Below are 23,566 nucleotides of genomic sequence, written 5' to 3' on the forward strand. Positions count from 1 at the left end.
ATGCATTATACATTAATTATACAACTATACCTACGATATGAGTATGGCCGCATAGATAAGTACCTATAACATATTTTACGATTTAATAACTTATCGAGTGTGTAGATAAGTACATATTTTAGTAATTTATATACTAATTTATTTTCTAGTTTGAGGTTATACGTTTTAGCCTTTCTGGTACCTATAGCTATGTACAATATAGAATATATATATATGATATTTAAGCTTAAATACGTAGCCACGTACCCATACTGTTAATTGATTCAAAAGTTAAGACCTAAAAAAAAAACCTTGAGAAAAAAAACAGGGAATACGTAAGATCAAAAGATTATTAATTTCTATATTAAAAAATATTTTCAGAAAAACCAACTTCATTATTTTTATAGTGGTGCAATAATAATATTAATATATAATACGTTAGGATATCATAATAGACGTTGTTAAAATTATTATACCCAAGAGTAGTAAAATAAATTACTTTCGGATCGGGGTTCCAAAATGGCAAAATCACAATACATTATAAGAACTGAATAAAGATAATAATTTGATAATTTATTGTGTATTAAAATGCTTTTTTCCACAATCATAATTTATTGATTATCCAACATTAACATCGTCGAAAAAATATTATATTACCTATAAGAATACAAAATAATAGGTAGGCTCTAGTATATGTTTTCATAATTTCAGAGGAAAACACCATAACTACACAATTACTCCTTTTGTATAATATTATATTATATTTTACGACGTTATGTTACTAAAAATAATATTTCCGATTAATATTGCCTGTATTTTATATATTTTTTTCAAAAATTTATAGCAATTTGCCGATTATTTGCTGACGTATTATACCTCTGTCACAGCGGCGTATGACACTATGACGCGTATTGAATATTAATTATTAATATTAAAAATACAGTTTATTCCACGCTCCTTTTTTCGTCGTTTTGTTATCCAATAACAAACGATAGGGAAAGTAGTATTACACTTCGCGTTTAACAGTGAAAAGTAGGAGGACATGTTGGTGGACAAGGGCGTTCTTCGTCTGCGAATCGGTACGTATAGTGAAGAGTGATAGTATTAGTTTGTGATTTGTGAGCTCTCGTAACGGCGGTTAATTCGGAGGAATAATAATATAATGATGTGCTAGCTACGTATTGTATGACTTACCGAGTCAATTCGTTTTGTTTTTACCCTGTATTATATATACATATATATATATTATAAATATAATTAATAAAAGTTAATTAATCAAAACCGACTGGAGGAAAATACACAAACATGGAGTTTCCGAAAACGTTACGGTTGAGGTAAGACCACAGACCACAGTAATTAATAATTTATACCTAATAACAATATACGCGGTACCTATGCCTAAGAAACAAAATAATATGCCCACTATTTCTTAAATTTATTAATTAGTACACATTAAATATCCAAAGGAATCAACCGTAGGTATCAAACAGTGTACTGTTTAAAACGACTTACATTTTTTTTTTTATCAAAACAAAAATCATTACCACGTGTAGGTACTTATACAATACACCTAAAGTTTGCTAAGACGATATTTTAATTGTTGCATCTGCCTAGAAACTATTTTGACATTTTTATTAATTTAAATTAAATATTATAGCATATATTTTATTACTTACAAGTGTTATGAAAATCAAAAAACAACATAATATTAGGTATTCATATTTTAAATAATTTTTCATCGAAGTTATTATAATATTATAATATAGTCTATTTTTGTATCAACATATTGTTAGTATGTATATAGAACAATAATTAGAATTTTTGAATTATTATAAAAATAACTACTATTTATTAGGAATAGTTTATTTAAACATTAGTAAGATTTTAATAACAAACAAATAATTATAAATTGGTAATTTAAAAAAATTTTGTATTCTTTTGTTTTTTTTTACAATTCAACACCATTATTGTAATCAAATTTTTTAAGGTACATAATATCATAACTTCTTTGAGTAAGACCACGTGATAAATAAACATGTTTTTTTCTTAAAATATGTCAGTAGCTTTAGGAAATATGAATAATCAAAACTTTCTACAATGCATGATACGTGTTACGTTATAGATGTTATGTAAATATTTGGGTGAGGTACTTGAGCACATTTTTCTAGGTGAAGTTGGTTATGTGGGATGAATAACATTTTTGAATATTAAAATCACTAAATTGTCACTAATTATGTTACATACCTATATCTAAAATCATGAACATAATATATTTTTTTAATTTATATTGAATGTGTACATTTTAAATTTTAATGTTAATATATATATATATATATATATATATTGTCATCACAAATCTACGTTTAAAAAATACTACATTCAATAAGCATTTTTGATTGCTTTACGTTTTTCGTCAAGGAAATATAAAATTGTATAAAAAATAATACATTTTGAATTTTATATCGTGTACTTTGAACACGCAAAAATTGTATTCGACATAATCAATACATTAAGACACGTCGCTGTTCAGGCCAATTTTCCAAACTTTCTTGTAATAATATAACTGCATAGGAAACGGTATACGTTTTTTATTCGCCCATATTGTCAAGTAAGTGCAGAAAATTGGTTTTTTTTCATTGATTTATTGACCGAAAATAAACATCGGTAACACTGGCCATTACATAGTAGGTACTATAGGTACTAATTTTTACATTAGGGTATTATAATACTACCTATTGTCATTGATTAGAATCACAGTATTTATAATCAATGGTACCCATTATGAATAAAAGTATATTACAATATTATTTTTATTTTTTAAATACAATTATAAAAATTAGTTTGTTTGAGAAAATCGATTAAGTATATTATGTTGTATTCATGATTGGGTCCAAGTGCAGTGTCAGAATATTGGTGGTTATAGTTGTAAAATGTTATAAATTATGCCGTTAGGGTAGCGTTACACTACATAAAATAATATATAATGATATCTTATGTTAAATACCTAATAGCAAAATTTTTCGTTCAATGATAATGTTGCACATATTAAAGGTGACTTCGTTCGATTTATTTAGTCGTGAAAAGCGTGAAACAAAATTATTGTATAATACAACTCAATTTAATTGTGTGTCTAATAATTATTAATCAAATTCATAAGACGCAAACAAATTGCTGGACACTATATTAGTTTTTAATTAGTTACAATTTAATTTTAAAATAAGTTCATATTATGAAAATCAAAATAAATCTTTAACCAACGAATAAATAACATTTTACACATATCCTAATTGGTTCACCTAAATTTTGAACAGCGAAAAACTAAAAACAATAAAAGTTCATTCTCGTTTAATTTTAAGTATATTTGGCACGTGTTCTATCTTTTATAAATTAAAACATTAGAGGTTTTTCCAACAATATGAGACACATTAGTTATTATTTATTACATATACTTATCAATAAAGTTACTTCCTCATTCCTAGAAAAAGTATGAGCATACTGAGCATAGTAAGATTTATTCAACTTATTATTTTTATATTAATGTAGGTATACTAATATTTAGTAATATAAATCTATTGAAATACAAAACAGAGCAAAATTATATATCTGTACAAATGCAAGTAATTTAAAGCTTGAAATATTTGAATAAGCAACAGGTTTATTATACGTCTATACCTATAATTTAACTACTATTACTGATGTACCCTGCAGGCAGCTACATCGCACGACAGCTGTCACACATATAGGTACGTCTCAGCGTGATACTATTATACACTCAATGACACTTAAATTAATTAGATAATTGAAATTCTTACAGTAGCATAATAGTTATAAAAAGTACACAATATACGCTATTCATTTGACTCTAAATATATTACATTTTGCTTTAAAAATCAGTTAACAGAAAAAAATATTAAATACATTTTTTGTAGTGAAAGTGATATTAGAATCCATAGTAGTTCAACTTCTTGCTCGTTTTTACACATATACAATCAACGCAATCGTAATGTTGATTTCTAAAAAATAATATTAATTTAATTAGGTTGTTCCTGATGCTGGGGGCAAGTATTTTGTTTATTACAACTGCAAGTTGTTCCGTTGATGAAAAATGCACAGTGAGTAAGTACAGGAACGCTGACGGACGATGCAATAACGTCCATCGACCGAATTGGGGAAAACGGAACTCACCGTTTCTTCAATTTCCATTGGAAGTTCAAAGTAATGTCATTGCGTATACATTATTGTTTAAAACGAAATGTGTGCTCAATTATTATTGTTTGTGATTTTTAAGATGAACCGTATTCGACTAAATGGCCTGAGGCTTCGGATGTGGCAGAAATATTAAGTAGGTCTTTCATAGCTGGCAATAAACATTTGACTGTTATGTCGGGTATGTGGGCCGATTTTATCAGATTGGATATAGCCATGGAAAATATAACGGGTAAACATAGATTGATACATAAAATAATCGTGCTATAACATTTATAATATTAGTATTTTAAAATGTTTAGACAGTGCAGTATTTTTGAACGCTGCGACTAGTTTCTTAGACGCATCTCCGATATACAATAGTGTTTCTTGTGAAGCATCCACCATGAAAGTCACTAAAACTGAATCGGGACACCTAAAAAAAACTCCGTGTTCTAGGTTTGTTTATATAAATTATAAACAAAAATATGCATATATATTTTAATTAGTTTTATTTTAGTTCTACGTCCCGAAACTCCGATTATTCGTCAACAATTCACAATTTATTAATATTGGAACATAATCGTCTAGTGGAAAAACTGAGGGATGTCAATCCAGGATGGTCAAACAATACACTTTTTGAAGAAGCTAAACGAATAACAATTGCTCAATATCAACACATCACGTATTACGAATTTATTCCCAATGTCGTTGGACACGTGAGTAATTTTTTAATCGATCGACTATTAATTCGATTTTAAGTGTTGTGAGAACTTAATTTTGGCAGGCAATGATGAATGAATGGAATCTAAATCCATTAAAACATGGATATTACTCAGGTTATTCAAGTTCTAATCAACCTGGTACCATGCAAAGCGTATATGCAACGGTTTTACCCATGTTGCCGTCAATAATATTCGATAAATACAATCAAAACAATTTAGGTGATATCGAAAACTACAGTTTGCCAAAAAAAAGTGAATGATAATGTTAAATATATTTTATAATGAACACAATAATTATTTTTGAATACAATTAATAGATATCGAGATGTTGTTGAATTTGGGTAGACAAATGAAAATCCCTGGTTATAAGATATGGAAAAATGTTTGTTCAAGTGGATCATTAGAATCTGATGATCAAGGTGTAGATAAAATTAATAAAACATTATACAGGTATATTAAAAATCCATATTTATTACTATATATTTCTATATAGTGATCTGATTATTTCATTTTACTTATAATGTGAATATTTTTAATAGAACTTACAGTGATATAGACTTGCTATCTGGAGGTTTACTAGAAACACCATTGAAGGGAGCCGTTTTTGGTAAAACATTTTCTTGTTTACTCGCAAATCAGTTTTCTATAATCAAGAATAGTGATCGATTTTGGTATGAAAACGATTTCCCACCATCTACGTATAGCAAAAGTCAACTGCAAGAGATTAGACAAAGCACATTGGCTGGAATTATTTGTAAAAACTTTGAAGACGTAACGATGATACAACCGAAAGCGTTTATTGATCGAGATGATTATTTGTAATTTTTTCAATTTAATAAGTAGATGCATAATATATCTTTATTTCACTGTGTAGTTTTTGTAGCGTAAACACGTGTCTAACTTTTATTATTTACTTTTAGAAATCATCCAATAAATTGTGACCAACATTCTAAACTAGATATTAACCAATGGAAAGATAATTCAGTGATCGGTAACGACCAAATGACAGTTAATAAAACGGAACAAGATTCTGAACAGATTAACAATCAAATTCTAGTAAGAGAAGCGTGGAGAAAGGCCGAAGATGACGTTAGCAGAAGAAAGCAAACTGAATTTCTGTTATGGTCAAAAAGTATGTTAATATTATATTATATATTATAAAATTGAAATTAATGTATTATTTATATTTTATTTATAGAAGGAGGAGTAGACCCAAAGTCTCCTCTTGGAACAGCTGCTGCATTTAGTAAAGCAAGTAAATCATCATTGATATTGGCAAATAACTCACTATTATTTGAATACGCTTCAAAAGAAATATTGAAATCATTAGATAAACGGTTAGTTTATATAGACATGTATATAATATAAATATATATTTATAATATACAAATTAAAATTATATTTATATACCTAATTATTATTATTAGAAATATTAAATGTTCATACATGTATTTTAGACGTCGTCGTCGTCAAGTCTTGGACAGTATTGGTGATCCGTTATTTAGCTTAAATTCTTTAGGACAAAACTTCTTCGATACCTTGCAATTTACTGAGCTTTATGCTCCTCCACCGATACATTTCGGTGACGGTGAATGTCCTATTGAAACACATCCTTGTGACGCGCATAATCCATATAGATCATTTAGTGGCTATTGTAATAATTTAAATAATCCAAATTTTGGTAAAGCATTGACGACTTTTCAACGTTTAATGCCAGCTGCTTATGAAAATGGTAAATCTCAAAAAATTTATTTTAATATAATATATTATTGATAAACGATATATTTCTTTAGGAATAAATCATCCAAGAGTGACATCCGTGACTGGTGTACCATTACCATCTGCTCGATTAGTGAGTGCTATGTCTCATCCAGACATCAGTCATTTACACGGCCGTTACACGCTAATGCTTATGCAATTCGCTCAGATCTTAGATCATGACATAACATTTACACCAGTTCACAAAGGTAAACGTCTCTTCTAGTGTTTTTATGATTATTCTAAAAATACATTGCAACTTTTTAGGATATTTCTCTTCTATACCCGACTGCCGATCATGTGATAGTCCTATAACAGTTCACCCTGAATGCATGCCGATACAAATACCCGATGGTGATCCGTTTTATCCAAATGTAAATCCGTCTACTGGTGTTAGAATGTGTTTACCGTTTATGAGATCTCTACCAGGTCAACAACGTATGGGTCCTAGAGACCAAACCAATCAGAATTCTGCGTACTTGGATCTGTCCAGCGTTTATGGTTCAGATTCATGTATGGCTAAAGACCTTAGAGCATTTCACATTGGAAAGCTAAATGTTACAGTACATCACATACCATTGAGAAAGGATTTAATGCCTCAATCATCTTTACATCCAGAATGTAAATCTTCATCTGGCTACTGTTTTATAGGAGGTTTGTTAAGCATTTATATTAAACTAATACATTATGGGTTATTATTATTTATTAATTATATTTGTATATTTCAGGTGATGGTCGAGTGAGTGAACAAGCTGGACTAACTTCAATCCACACAATTTTTATGAGAGAACACAATCGTATTGCCGAAGTTTTACATAGACTTAATCCACACTGGAATGATGAAATAATATACCAAAATACAAGAAAAATATTTACAGCAACTTATCAGCAAATTGTATACAACGAATTCTTGCCACGTATCTTAGGTTGGGATGCTGTAGATAAATATGACTTGAGGCTTTCTTCAACTGGATATTACAAAAGTAATTTTTTCATAATAATAATTATAAATATAATCGCATAATCCACCCATCACTAGAATGATGCCATTAATAACTATTAAAATAATTTTAAGGCTATTCTCCCGATTGTCACCCGGGACCTTTTACTGAATTTGCTGTAGCCGCTTTTCGAATAGGTCATAGCTTATTAAGACCTCATATTCCTAGAATGTCACCATCATACCATCCTCTGGAACCAGCATTGTTATTGAGAGATGTATTTTTCAATCCTGACGTAATTTATAGGGTTAGTTTTGGTTTTCAATTGTGTGCATAATGATTACTTATATTTATTTTATTTATTATTATTGTACTCGCTATTTTAATTTTAGGACCAAATGATTGATGAAATAGTAAGGGGTCAAGTGAGCACACCTATGGAAAATTTAGATCAATTTATTACTGGTGAAATTACTAATCATTTGTTTGAAAACGTGAAAGTACCACATTCTGGACAAGATTTGCCCGCTTTAAATATTCAAAGAGGTAAAAAATATTAACAACAAAAAAAAATTTTAAACATAAACATTATAATTGAAATTCTCAGGACGTGATCATGGTATACCATCATATAACTCGTTTAGAGCCAGATGTGGTCTTCGACGTGCAAATTCTTGGGAAGATTTGACGAGAGAACTGTCTCCAGAAGTTATTGTCAGGTTCAAAACGATATATGCCAGTCCAGACGATATTGACTTATTTCCTGGAGGTTTAAGTGAATATCCAGTGAAAGGTGGCCTCGTGGGACCAACTTTTGCATGCATCATAGGCTTACAATTCAGACACCTGAAACAGTGTGATCGTTTTTGGTAATTTTTTCGGATTGAATCTGTTTTTGTTATATGATTCAAATTTTTTTTTTTACAGGTTCGAATCTGATAACCCATTGTTTAGATTTTCTGAAGCTCAACTTGCAGAAATCCGAAAAGCAACATTAGCTAAAATATTATGTGAAAATATGGATGTACCAAGTGATTTGCAAAAAGCAGCTTTTGATCAACCAAATGATTACCTGTAAGTAAAAATAGCATTATTATTATATTAAATATAATTAAATATAAATTTGTATGACATGAAATAAATACTTAAGAGAATATCGAATTATTTTATGTAATTGTTTTTCATCGTTTTGTTTCACTATTAATTAACTTGTGGTTCTCAAAATTTACAATATATATTTTCTTAACGTTTCTTTATATTTTTAACTATTTAAAAATTATCTTGATCACAATAAAATGTTTCTAAACATATTTTTTTGTTTAATTTAAGAAACCCACGCCTTCCTTGTCCAGTATTACCAACAATCGACTTAACTCTATGGAAAGATAATCAACAATCTTGCAATATTAACGGCCATATTGTTGCAGTTGGTGAATCACATTTGCCTTCACCTTGTACTAGCTGTATTTGTACATCTGAAGGTGTAAGTATTCATTCATTTTTATTATATTGTATTTTAAAATATTCATAATATTATCGTATATTTTTAATATCTATTTATAGTCTAACTGTGCTTCATTAAGAGTAACTGACTGTGGTCGCTTGATGAATGAAGTCGGGATCGATAAAATGATGCGAGATGATGTTTGTGCTGCACAATGTTCTGGATTTGTTGAACAAAGTTTGCTGAGCAAAGACCCGCTGATATTATCATCTAGACCAGATGTGACCTCCTTTTTAATCCCTCCAGAAAGGGGTTCAAGGTTTTTAGAAGAAGTAGATTTATTACCACCTCCTCATACATTAAGACCTCGACCATTTAGAAGATTAAAGGGTAGAAGAAGGCCGTTTAGGAAAAATTTTCAATTTCCTGATGAATCAATAGTTATTTAATTTGAAAATATTATTAATTTAGCAAACAATTATTTATGTTTTATCAATTGCATAATATTCCCAAGAAATTAAAACATCTATTTTTATAGGTATACTTTATGAATTCAACTTATCAAATAGTTTCACAATTTTATTTGAATCAATTGAATAATTTGTGTGGTGTATACAAATAAATAAAGAAGGGTTTTATCATAAGCACAAACATACTAAATAATTAACGGTTCATTATAAATAATGCCATACTTGAATAGGAATAAAATAAATATATATCGAATAAAGTTTTTTTGAATTATGCATGTTAGTTATTAGTAATTTTGATTAAATTAATTGCTCTTTAAATATAATTATAAACAGTACCTTTGTACATGAAAATCAGAAAACGCTTAGTCAAGACTGTTAGTACAGCATCTAGTTTCGATTTTTTTTTTGTTTAACGAGATGCATTAAGATATAAAACAAATAAGTACTCACATTTTCTTATGAACTAAAAAGTAAAAATTAATGTTTTTCTTTTATAGTTTAAAAGTATAGTTTTCACCAAAATCATATTGTATCATAAATATTAATACGCTTTTTAGTTTTTAAATTTGTATTTATAATTTATATTTGTATTACTTATGATTATAAATGTAAATGTAAAAATGTATCTTGTATAAAGTATGTAGGTATTAAATATGTAGGTACTTCCTTAAATTTAAATGCGTACTCTGCCAACTTTTTGTGTTTATACAAAATTATATATTAAAATTACAATAATGAATAATATAATATTATTATGAAAAGTCTAAGTTGGCAGTAAAGACTCTTTAACAATACTTCAAATCTAATTGCTATCTACTAAGTATAATTTATTGTCCCTATATTATGTCTATTATTTGACTTATGAATTATGTACATATAAATTAAAAGATATTAATTGAATACCGTTAACTCAATTTTATTAATGATATACGTTTTTAATATTTTATTTTTATTTTATTAATTCAGACATTATGACACTTATTTTAACTTACAAACAGCAATTGGATTCAAATATTTTTATTTTTAAATTTAATCCTAATTCAATATTTTTCTTGAATGTATACACGTCTTAATAGATTTAAAAACAAAAAAAAATACTAAGCCGTTAGTTACCTGGAAAAACCTATAGCAAAAGGTATAAATAACCTTTGAGCCATACAGTTGTACCTACCAAGTACCAGTAATAAGGATGTTGAGTATTTGAGTGCTATACTTTTGGACATTTTTATTTAACATATTTAATATTCATAAAATATATGTTCAAATGCAGTATTAGCATGGCCCATAGAAGCTAAGAGGATAAATAAAAAAGGATAACTAATAAAAACAGTACTTAGGAAATTTAAAAGAAATATAATTTCTATAAATGATCTGATGATTTAGCTTTCCCTAAAAATTGTATTTATTTCTATATAAGTAAAAAATTGTTTTTCATAATACATAACCATATACCTATGTATTTAATAATAAAACCATTATAACATAAAATATCTAAAAATAAAAAATTAATTACGTATTTTTTATACTAACAAATACCTATGTATAAATGTGACTATAGCTGTTATTATTATAGCTTACAAATGTTTATACTGATAGATCAAAGTGCTAATATTAAAATATGTAACTATTTATTTAATTATGATTATGTATATACTATATAGTACGAATGTATAATATTTATTTTTATTTTATCTTTTTGTTCAAAATGTTGTCATATTATTATAAAATAATAAAAGTTTATTATTGCATTTCTTCCAATAATTATTATTTATTACCTTGATAAAATGGTTCCGTGATCCTTGGGTTAGTCATTTGCCAAATTTTTACCTACCAGACTTTGTGTATACATATTTAAAAAACGGGCAAATAACGCTGTACATTTGGTATTTAGATGCCAAGAAGTCACTCTAATGGATGTGTTAAATTTGAATTCAATGATATAAAAGTATTGTCTAACACGAAAAACTAGTCTGAGTGAAGACGGTTTGTTAGCCGAAAATATTACAAGGTATATGATATTAATGTGATTAAAGTAATTTATTTTACTAGGTATAAAAAGAAAAATTTTTAGGGATTTCTAACGCAAAATTATTTGAAAATGTTCATGAATTTTGTCAAAATGACAACTTCAGACGTTCATAAAAATTTATTGTGGACTTGCCGAGCGAAAAAATTTTTATCGACATTAATTTAGAAAAGACTAATAAAATCAAAAATACCTATGAATAGTTCAGACAGAGTTAAAATATTTTTTGTAAATTTTATGTTCTATAGAAAATAGTAATATAAACAAACTGTGAAGTGTGAACATTTCATGTAGGTACCTACATAATTTTTTTTCGAGTTGCACCAAAAACCAATTTTGCATAAAAATTCCTGTTTTTACTCCTTTTTATCTAGTTTTTCCCTGCGCTTTTTGACTCCCGAATGCACCAACTAGATTTACTTTTCCACTAGAGAAGACACCTACTCAAGTTGAAAAACGAAGCATTATTTCGACTACCTATCGTGCACACAGACACAAGAAAACGCAGGATGCTACTAGATTACTTTGCAAGGAAAATTGAGAAATCATATATTATATGTTCTTCATTGTCGATAAAAACAAAAAGCTTTATCCAGCTAAAATTAAAAAACATATCTGTTAAAAAAAACACACACATATAATAATTGTAAAATCAATACATTCGTCGCGTCGATCAGAATGTAAAATTAAAAAAAATAATGAAATATTTAAAAATCATAGTGTATAGTACTATATTGTATAGTATATTACCTACTTAATACTTTAACTGAGTTATACACAGATCCAATGACATATTGAGGTGGTGGTGCTAATGATGGTCATGGTGGTGGGGACGGTAGGTAATCACTCAGAGCGACACATTTTTGTATGACCATATTTACATTTGACAAACATTTTAATTTATAATGATTGATGGTGGTAGAAGGTAAAAATAAGTGACATCTTCGTGCGATAATACATGTGAACATGACGTTTATCTCTGGGAGTGAACAGTTGTCATGGACCATGGTATTTGAACCATACATTCGACATACATTTTATTTTGACAAAATAAAAATTCACAGAATCTTTGACTTTATAACAGTATTTACAAGATAAGCTACCTGGAAAATAGAACACAATTAGTTTCAATAAATAACGAATTAAGTAGTAAAGAAAAAATTGATTGTGGTGTCCCACAGGGCAGTGTGTTAGGACCAATTTTATTTATCTTATATATTAATACTATTTGTGACTTAAATACAGGTGGTTTAGTGGTTACCTATGCTGATGACACTTGCCTTCTTTTTTCGGGAAAGTCTTGGGAAACTGTAAAAGAAAAAACTACAATAGGTTTAAATAGAGTATTCCAAGAGTTAAACAGTAAAAAACTAACCTTAAACATTAAAAAAACAAATTTTATTGCTTTCTCTATCAATAACACCATAATTCCCATAAACAATATTCTTATACATACATGTGGTAACTGGTAATATTAACTCTAATACTTGCAAATTTCAAGAAATAATAAGGGTAACACGTATAAAGTATTTGGGTGTTGTTATTGATTCTAATTTGAAATGGAATATTCATATTGATAATACAGTAATGCGCTTGAGATCAGTAATTTTCAAATTCTATAAATTGAACAAAATTCTACCTATGGAAGTCATGCGTACTGTATATGAAGCTATGTATAAGTCTATTATGCAATATGGTTTATATATGGAATATGTTTAGACAAAAAAGAGAGACAAGGCTCATCTTCACTTAATTACAAAACTTTAAGAGTGTTACCAGTTAAAGTGCTATATAAGTTTTTTGCAATTGTTAATATTTCTAAACAGTGTATACATAAATCTGAAAACAAAAGAGAATTCAGGGCATATGATGTTAGTATTAAGTACACAAATAAACAATTCAGCCAAAGATTTATTGATTACTTAGGTCCAGTTGTGTATAACTCTTTACCTTTAAATATTAAAAAAAATATTTTTGATCATTATACTTCAAAATCTAATAATATTAAATCCATTAAAATAATTGTTAAAAATTGGTTATTAAGTGAATCTGTGTAAATGAAAACTTTATTATAATATGTTATGTGTAAAACCTTATTTTTAGTATATATGTCAACATGTACAATTAATTTATTTTATTTACTGGTCATTGTATACTGTAACTCATTTAACCCGCCACAAGCTTTGCTTATTGGGTTAAATTAATCAAGTTGTAATTTTTTATATAATATATCATAACATGTAATGTACAATTTGATAAAATAAAAAAAAAAAAGGTTAATTTGTTATTAAAATCAATATTTAAACATTTTTATTTTTTTTTTTTTGGCTACGTGTAAATTAATTAACAATATTTTTTTTGTAATTTATTTGTGCGACCAGCTATTAAATATTAGTTTTAAATAAATTTATAACATTTAAAATGATTAGAATTTGTACAATTCCGTATATACATTATAGAGCCGGAGTCACCTAGTTTGAATAAATACCGTATACGTATTGCGAATAATAAATAATAAAAGTGTATATACAGGTCATTATCCAGTACATATTATGGTACCTACCTATGGACTATACACTTATTAACTTCTGTGTATGTATGTTATGTTGTATCACTATACTTTTTCTAAGGCACTTATACATAATTTGAAATAATATTTAAGTAAGAAATTAAGAAATATAATAATATTAATGAACTATTTAGTATTTAACTATAATATTCTGATATTCATGATCATATTATCTAATATCTAGAATATTATCAATTGTAGGCATAATATTTCAAATAGTTTAAAATTGGTAATTTGGATTTTGACAATTAATTTTAGAAGATAATGGATTTTTAATTTTGAAAATCCAATTGATATTGTTTGGACTGGATGTTTAAAATGAATTAAAATAATTTTAAACAATATGCAATAAATAATAATAGTACTTTTCTCATAAATTATGTGTCATAACTCATAATACATTATATGATCGACAAATGTATACTATATTAAAATTTAAAATATATTTTTAAAAAGTTAATTTTTATTAGAGATTTTATTAGAACATATACCTATAAATAATTATATTATAAAATTAATCGTATTCAATACACATTTGTGTGAACAATTTTAACGGAATGAAAGTATCAAGTATAATACTTGTATAACTAGGTATAATGTTAAATGTATAATGTATATTCTATGAAAGCATAATACTGAAATATCAAAATCTATTAGTGAATTGATTTTTGAATATATTATGTGCTTAAATTAAAATTAATTTGAAAATTTTTATATTTTGATGGGAATTAAAATATACTTCCACATTAACATTAAACATTTTAACTTTAAAATTGTTTTAATTGTAAGCCATACTACTTGTTATGAATTATAATAAGGATATACATATATCAATTGAATAACATTTGTAAATAACAATTACGTAGATATTCAATTTCACATAGTATCAATATCAAACGCATATAATCCCATACAAAATTACAAGTACCTTACTCTCTTGTACGTCTCATACTTGGCTTATAATATTTAACACTTGGAGTTCTACTGTCTGTGAAAATCATATATGTATTGCTTTTGTTTTTGCTAGGAACAAATTGGGATTTAATATTAACTTTAATGTAGACGTTTTTAATTTCTGAAATTTGATGTAAAGATGTAAAGTAACCTGTATTATGAATTGTATGCCATTAATATACGAATAAAATCATGATACTTTCGAGTTTCGAGAGACAATGCATTTATTACAGTCAATACATGGCATTAGTGATTATTATAAATAATATTTACAATATTGTACTATTAGATAAGAACATATTATTATAAGTATATTTTACAAACTTCAATAGTAGATCACCTATTAGTGTAATGCGTATTATGCTTTTGTAACCTAAGTACCTATAGTATCTGTATTAGAGAACGGAACAAAGTAATCATTAATCAGTAAGCTAGTAATGTAAAAATGCTTCATCTTCTTATTTCGAGAAGCAGTATAATAATTGTAGCACTATGTCTATGAATTATATTACAATATATTTAGTGTAAGTTATTACTTATTTAGTGTCAAGCCCAAGCGGTGGCGTAATTAGGAATTTGGTTTGGGGGGGGGGGGGGGGGTATACGGTTTTAGCAAACATTAATGATCATTACCAATACTTTGATCAAAATGTTAGCAGTAAAAAAAAAGTTTTGGGGGATCTATCCCCCTAATCCCTCCCCCGAATTACGCCCCTGAGCCCAAGATTGTCATAAGACTTATCATAAATAGGTACACCTTGGTCAAGCCCTTCAGATTCGTTTATCAGCTAATTAGTAATTACAATATCAAATTGTTTTAAGTTTTAACATAGGTTTGGGTATAACTTTTTTTCTAACCAATTATCGCGAGGCCGATTTTCATAACGCTTTGTTTATTGCCATGGAAACGCATATCAGCAATAAAAAAAAAATATAATTAAATTTCTAACAAAATGTAGCATATATGCTACTAAATATTTTTCCATTGCACTATGCCCCCATGGCCACATACCTACTATTCCTCAATTTTCCTTGGTGAGGAAAAATATTTAGTAACATGCTACTTATAAACTATAATACATACGAACACATTTATTCTCGTTCTCCTGTTATCACCACTATTATTTCCTTCATTAATCGTCTAGTTACCTTAAATACCTTAGTAACCACTTTTAGAAATTGTAAAATTGAATTTGAATACCATATATTTATTGTCAGTTGCTGTGCCATAACTCATAGTGTTATGATTAAAAATGGTAAAAAAATTGTTTTTTTTAGTCATTTGTTATACATAGCGTATAATCAATTAAAACTAATGACTTATGAGTAATGCTCATCATTCATCAATATTTAAATAACTTTTGCAAACTAAATGGAATTATGACTAAATGTTGTGTTATTGTCTATATTTAATAATAATTATTGTTTTATTTGCTAGTAATTAGAAATGTACACAAAGTAGAATAGATAAATACATGCAATTACTAGGTTTACTCTACACTGAGGTAATACATTTTATCATAGAGCAAAAATATTTAACAAGATGTAATTAAAAATATAATAGGTATATGCTATCGATACATAATTTATTTATTTAAGTTAGCTATATATATCTCATTATTGCAAATGGCGAATCATAACTTCATGTCAATAAGTATTTCTAAGTAATAACTAATTAGTATATTATTATCAAGTTTTTACACATTTCAGGTTTTGAGCAGAGCCATGAATGTATTAATTTTATAATGATATCATTGATATACATCAATGATATACATATGTATGTTTTTTTTGTGTGTGCCTGTCATCACCGTTATTGGGGCAGTCAAGCTGCTTCGATTTTCTTCAACAGTACTTGTTTGATGAAAAAATTCAGGAGATCAAAATTTAAAATTTAAAACAGTTCTCAAAAGCGTGGAGAAAAACAAAATAAAAATTAAGGAAAACAGGAATTTTTACGCAAAATCGGTTCTTGACCAAATCGATTTTGGTTTTTGTTGTAAATCTAAAACAAAGGACCGTAGATAAATAAAATTTATACCAAATGTTTATATTAGCATTTTCTATACACGATAACATTTTCAAAATATTTTGACTTGTATTGAGCTGTTTACGGACATTTTCAGTTTCCAATTTTTTGATTTGATTCTTTAAATGATAATACACTTTTATTTATTGGGTCAAAAAGTTTGAAATATGTACTTGTATTAACAAGGCTCCTAATATATTGTTACAATGGCAGTTTAAACATATTAAAAATATTTTAAACACAATTTTTTTTTATAAGTATTTAATTTCGAATTTTGACAAAATACGCGCGTAAAAATCACGAAACTGTGAAAATTATTTTGAGTTAGAAATTCATAAAAACTTTTCTTTTTAAATCTAATATTTTAAATTCAAATGTTTACAACATTGTATATTCATTAGATTTCTCATGTACCGATTTTCTTAGTTTGCTGTAATTCAAAAACGAATAGCTGTAGACACTTAAAATTTACACTAAATTACACCATATGTTTATTATATAAATTCCTATACTTGTGACTTGTCTTTAGTCAATAAACATTTGTTGCGTCAAAAAGCGTGAAAATTTAATACAAGCCTTGAAGCCTACTGATATATTGTTACGATAGCAGTTGAAAAAATATTAAAAATACATAGGTGTCACAATTTTTTCTTATAAGCATATAAAGTTTGATTTTTGACAACATTTATCAAATTTTAAAGTTTAAAATTATTTTGTTGTTTAAATGTATTAAATGTTTAACTTTTATAGCTAAGGACTGAAAAATTAAAAGAAGGTTCCACGTAAGTACCTATAGATAATTATGTACCTAACCAAAAAACCTCAAGAATATAAAAATACATATTAAATAGGTAACTAAGAATAATGATTTTAATTATTTTGTTGTAATTTAATAATATTAATACAATTTACCGGCTAGGTACTGTATAACTAATAACTAATAAGTAATAACAATATAAATATAAAATATCCACACTGACAAACCGTCTCCGTTCAGAATCGTTTTTCGTATAGAATGATATTATATTATTGAATTCAAATTTAACACCATCCATTACAGTGACCCACTTTTAAAATACTATATACAGCAGAGCGATACCCACTTACCCGATTTTTTTTATATTGTATACTCAACTTTCAAGCATAGTGGAGATAAATAATTTAACATAGGTATTGTTAGATTAGAGGTGGGCTTAATGTCCACCAGGTGCTAATCCCTTCTTCTATTTATGCATAATAATATACCTATTAATATCCATGTCCACAGCCCCACCACTGACACTTTCGTCTGTTATAGGTAAACCACGACAGTAGTAACCACAAACTATAGTCTTTAATAATATACAATATTAATTTATTATTATAAATTATAATATAGTGCAGCGTAATGCTAAACACTGAAGTGCAGTTCAGTATATAACGTGTCATACGTGAGTCAATTTTCCGGGCTATCGACACGAATGGGCAAAAATACGTTTGGACCGGGCGCTGGTGGCTATACCTATATTTTATGTGTTTCAGTAGAAAATGGAAATAAAATTACCACTCGTAGGCTGTGATACTGTGATAGGTAGGTATAATAGCATTGATTAAATATAAAATACATTGTATTATAATATAATATTGTATATTTAATCAATGGTATTAGGTAGGGGGAAGGGGTCTAAACAAAGTAAATCAGAATTTGATATCCAGTAGGTCGTTATTACTACAATATCCCGTACAGTAATAACCTCTACAAATAATATCAATAATACGAAAAATATTTCTTCAAAACCATTTTCAGAAATATCATGGTTTGTAGTTTGTTTATTGCTATATAAGATTTATACCATAACAAGGATAATTGGGGGCGGCTGGACTCTTTTAGCCCTCCCAACTCACTCACCTGGGTACGCCATTGCATAATATTATGATAAATTGATATCGAAATCTCCGAGATGGCGGCGGTAATGTCCTCAACGATGACACCTACGAAGAATCAAAATAAATAATGACAGTCAGACAGTGATTAGTGATATGATCGTTGGTAGGAAGGTAGCGATCTGTGGCTTAATGTAATAAACCTTAAACTCTATAGGTATAATAAATTTAAAGACCGGATTTAATTGTGCTAAAAATATGCCTAAATATCAATGAAAAATACATTAACAAATAACAGAATTATAAAATAGTACATAAAAAAAAATATAAATATTATAAAAAAGTATATAAAAATTAAATATATTATTTTTTGAATTAAAATTTACAATTATCAGTGCATACTTAAAATAATTTTAAAATGTTGGCGTTATACCTATCTAAACTAACATTTTGATTTCCTGCAGCACAACCTCACTGCCTGTCTGCCTCAGAGTAAGTTTTAATAGTTTTATATCCTTATTTTTTTTAAATTATTATTAACGATATATTAATAATATGACGACAGAAAAACCATAGTGTGAAAATGTACATGTACAAAGGTATATTTTAAATTTGTATTGTACAATTACCCAAGACCTATAATAATTTGTATATTTTATCACGTGAAGCATACAAAAATTGCAATTTAAAATTAAACGGGAAAACTGTAATAATTAGTCCAAGTAGTTAGTAGATATTTGATCAGATTTGATTTACCTACCTGATATCAATAAAATATTGCAACATCTATTAAATCGGGTCTACCTATAACAATAATAATATAGTGTAATAATATTATCATCATCGTTTTAAGTGCGCACGGCAAATCGACAGGGGGTAGCAGAACCGCAGACGAAATATTATGACGATCCGAAGAGCGCATCCAAAATATTATAACGTGCTTAACACTCGGTGGTAAACGCTGCAGTCGTGTACCACCGGCGTCCCGGATTTTCACCGCGAAACCAGTTTCGAATTGGTGCGGGTATTGTTCGGGAGGGTAAATAATGGGTATAATATAATATAAAATAATATTATAATGCCGTGTGGCCGACCGGTACGATAATAATAATAATAATAATAATAAAATATTTTTTTTCTCCACGTTCGTTTTCAAACCGCTAACGGTCGTCCCATAGTTGGAATGCCGACGGACGTTTCGCCGTTGTCCCACAGGTAGCGGTGCGGGCCGCCGACATCCCCGCCACACGGCGTTGGTGGTGGTGTTGGCTTCGGCGGCGGGTGCGTTCGAAAATCTCGTCCGCGTGTACCGCGTGCGCCGCTCGATCAGCGACCGCCACCGCCACCCGCCCGACCATGACGATCACCCTCCCCGTTCCCAGCGCTGTAACAAACTACTACGCAAGCGGCGGCGGCACATCACACATTAGACGCGCACGCACGCACATGAGCCCGATACGCACGCACACGGTCGTCGCATGAGGGGAAAGAAGAAAAAATAAAATCGAGAAAAAATAGAGAAGGAAAAAAACTCCGACGCACACAGCCGCGGCCAGGCCAGTGATCATCAGGAATTCCGTCCGTCCGTCAGTGTCCGTCCAGTCCGGTCCGGTCCGCCGCCGCCGCATTCGTCGGTTTTTTAAAATTATTTTTGATTTTTGATTTGTCAAATTTTATATCATATTTTACATCCAACTCCGCCGGTCTTGTGCCGTTTTTCGTCCTGTGACATCGTTGGTCGTGCGCAACATGTCCCGCGACGGTTTCGTCGTCGTCGCGCACAACGAGTGTCATCGGATTTCCGGCACGTTTCTACGCGGCACACCGGCAATAAACGTGACGACGATTGCGCGTGTACAACATCAAAGGCCCGTCTGACAGTGGAGGTGAGTGTTCTTCGTCAAAGGCTTTCCGATTCTGCTTTGATGTGGTGGTGCGCGTTTTGCCGTTTAACTCGACACCCTACCGCGCCGCGCCGCCACCGCCACCACCCTACACGCTACCGACTCCCAGCCCCCCATCAGTTGTGTTTATAATATTAAAATCCCTTTGAAGTCTCCCCAAAGCCCTTTTCATATATATGTATGTATATCTATATATATATATATATTTATATATGTGTAAAACTATACAACACACGCAACGCATTTATTTTATTTGTTAACAATGAATATCATACTTATACAAATGCCCCTGCTCCCTTTGCGACCTGTTCTACCGTAATAATTAATCCGATTTAAATGGGTTCCGATTATAATATTATACCTACCTACCCCCTATCAATACACATCAACACTTGTAGTGTTTACAAACAGTGGCTACTTTAACGTCCATTTGACTATTTGTCGGTCACTCAGCGACAGAGGTTGCGCGCATCATTCCATTTATCATGATAATGTTGTAGTGAAAGTGTAAACCCTTTTATGTATGGTCTTTTGATCTTGCGCAAGTGTTTTGTACGTTTGTTGTTTCCTTTGAAAAGTTTACAAACAACGCTTTAAACTTTTTCGGTTTGTCGTTTAAACCACAAACTGTTTACAAACCAGGCAGTTAGTAACTGCACAAACACAATAACACACATTTTCAGATTGTAAAAATTAGCATAAAAATTATTTCATTAAAAAGATTGGACATTTTACAATATAATTCAGAACTATGTACATTGTGCATATTATAATATACATACTACCTTTATAGAATAGGTACATCTATTTTGTAATAAAACCATCTATAATAAAGATAGGTACCTACCATCTATACCTATATTGGTATGTTCTCGGGTATGTTTAATTTCTCACATTAATTTTAAAAACTATATTGGTATTTATTCACCTTCATGGCTTTGCATCTTTAAGGTTACATATTTTACAGTTTTTACTCTATTAAATGTAACTATTAAAATATCTCTAGAATATCATTATTAACCTAACTTAACCTATAGGTAATAAATAAGTTATATTTATATGATACTAGTTAATGGACACGTAAATATTAAAGATAACCAAAGAATATTACTTATTCCTTGAATTATTAGTACCTACCTATGCCTATTAAATATTAATATCCGAGTTAATATCCAAGTAATGTTTATTGTTGTGTTGTGTACTAGTGTACATTGGTATTTGGTATAAGTACATTGATACATTCCTGCTACAACATTATTGTTTAAAAACTTAATACTTTACCTACATAGGTAGATTGTAGATAAAACATTGTACCTATTGTAATTAAATGTTAGAATACCTAAATAAGAAATTTTTTTTTATATTTTAATAAATATAGGTAATTTAATCATCTAAAATCATTGCATTTATGCAGATGTGTAGGTCAATGTTGTTTCCAGAATTTTTACCTGGAAAATTTACAAGTATTTCTACTTAAGATTATTTTATTTTTAGTTAATAAGTTTGTTTGGATTTTTTTTATAAATTAGTAGTTCACATACCTAAGTATGGTCTACTATGTAGTATGCAATGGGCAGTTCTATACATAACATCTTGTGCCGTTGCTACAAAACAAACTTAATACCTAAATAGGTAAATAATGTAATACCTAAAGGTTAGACTAAGTTCAACTTAAATAAGAATAAAAATCTAATTGGATAGTAGGTATCTAGTTCTTAACTTAAGTATTCTTGTACTTAATAGCTAACAAAATATATTGAACAAAATAATATGTAAAAGGTGCAATCCTAATTGCATAAAATATATTATTGTGTAGTTTAAATCCAAAGTTAGGTGAATTTAAAAGCGAAGGAAGTCTTTTTAAAAGTGTATCATAATAATGAATAAAAAAAATTCTACATATTGATAAGCAATAGCTATGGGCTATGTTGATTTACCTATATCAATCAATTTATGTACAAAAATATTTCCAAAATAGAATCTAGGTAGGTACAGTATATCCCAAAAGCAATGTATGACCCTATTTATCTGTTACAAATTAATATATCTAAATTTTGGTTTTTAAACAATACTCTACTAATCTTTAAGAATTTTATGTCACTAAATTGAAATTTTCTTATAGTTTGCTGTTGAAAAAATACATTTAAGCGACCATTTAAGTATATTGATGTGTCACAGCATTACAGTGATACATAGGTGAAATGTTAATATGGGACTTTTGGGACAAGGAACCTATTTATATTCTGTTTAATAAATTGAATGATTTTTGTTTGCATTTACCCAAAGAATTTAAAAAATGTGAAATATTATCTAGGTATCTGGATAGTATAGATTTTGGCTCGGATTTTGGTGTCTATGGGATAACTCTCGGGATAACTATGATTTAAATTGCAAATTTTTTGAAATTTTAATACCTGTAATAATTATTTTGTAGTTTTATTATCTTCTTATTATAATTCATGATAACTTTTAAACAAAACTTAAAATGTAAAAAAATACTTTATTATTTTTCAAACCACTTTAATTTTATTTTTTTTATCTATTCTGTATTCATGAGTTATATGTTTGAGGCTGGAGTGACATAGTGGTTACACTGATGACCATCATGTACACAGTCATTGGTTAAATTCATAGAATAATGCAAATAAAAAAATATGTCCATGCGGCCACCATTCTTTGTGCTGTCTTCCGTTTACATCATCTAGACTAGAGACTATAC

General features: G+C 28.6%; 2 protein-coding genes across 2 annotated transcripts in view; both read left to right on the forward strand.

Annotated features, from left to right (window-relative positions):
* The first annotated feature begins 1,071 nt into the window (after positions 1-1,071).
* Positions 1,072-11,250, forward strand: LOC100169622. Its single transcript, XM_008183985.3, has 20 exons — positions 1,072-1,313; positions 4,019-4,194; positions 4,268-4,417; positions 4,488-4,623; positions 4,685-4,883; positions 4,952-5,141; positions 5,207-5,339; positions 5,429-5,707; positions 5,810-6,021; positions 6,088-6,226; positions 6,347-6,621; positions 6,683-6,856; positions 6,915-7,301; positions 7,376-7,630; positions 7,723-7,895; positions 7,981-8,134; positions 8,196-8,457; positions 8,516-8,662; positions 8,918-9,071; positions 9,152-11,250. Exons 1-20 carry the CDS (start codon positions 1,285-1,287, stop codon positions 9,479-9,481), a joined length of 3,954 nt encoding a protein of 1,317 aa, XP_008182207.2. The 5' UTR covers positions 1,072-1,284; the 3' UTR covers positions 9,482-11,250.
* Positions 11,251-20,369: 9,119 nt separating this feature from the next.
* The window catches only part of LOC100167569 (axin), a 27,353-nt gene continuing 24,156 nt past the window's right edge, over positions 20,370-23,566 (forward strand). Inside the window, exon 1 of the mRNA XM_001946055.5 lies at positions 20,370-20,829. The gene's annotated coding sequence lies outside the window, so the exon portion shown is untranslated. The remainder of the gene's footprint in view (positions 20,830-23,566) is intronic.

The sequence above is a fragment of the Acyrthosiphon pisum genome, chromosome A1, assembly GCF_005508785.2.
Source record: "Acyrthosiphon pisum isolate AL4f chromosome A1, pea_aphid_22Mar2018_4r6ur, whole genome shotgun sequence".
In the NCBI taxonomy this organism is placed as follows: Eukaryota; Metazoa; Arthropoda; class Insecta; order Hemiptera; family Aphididae; genus Acyrthosiphon; species Acyrthosiphon pisum.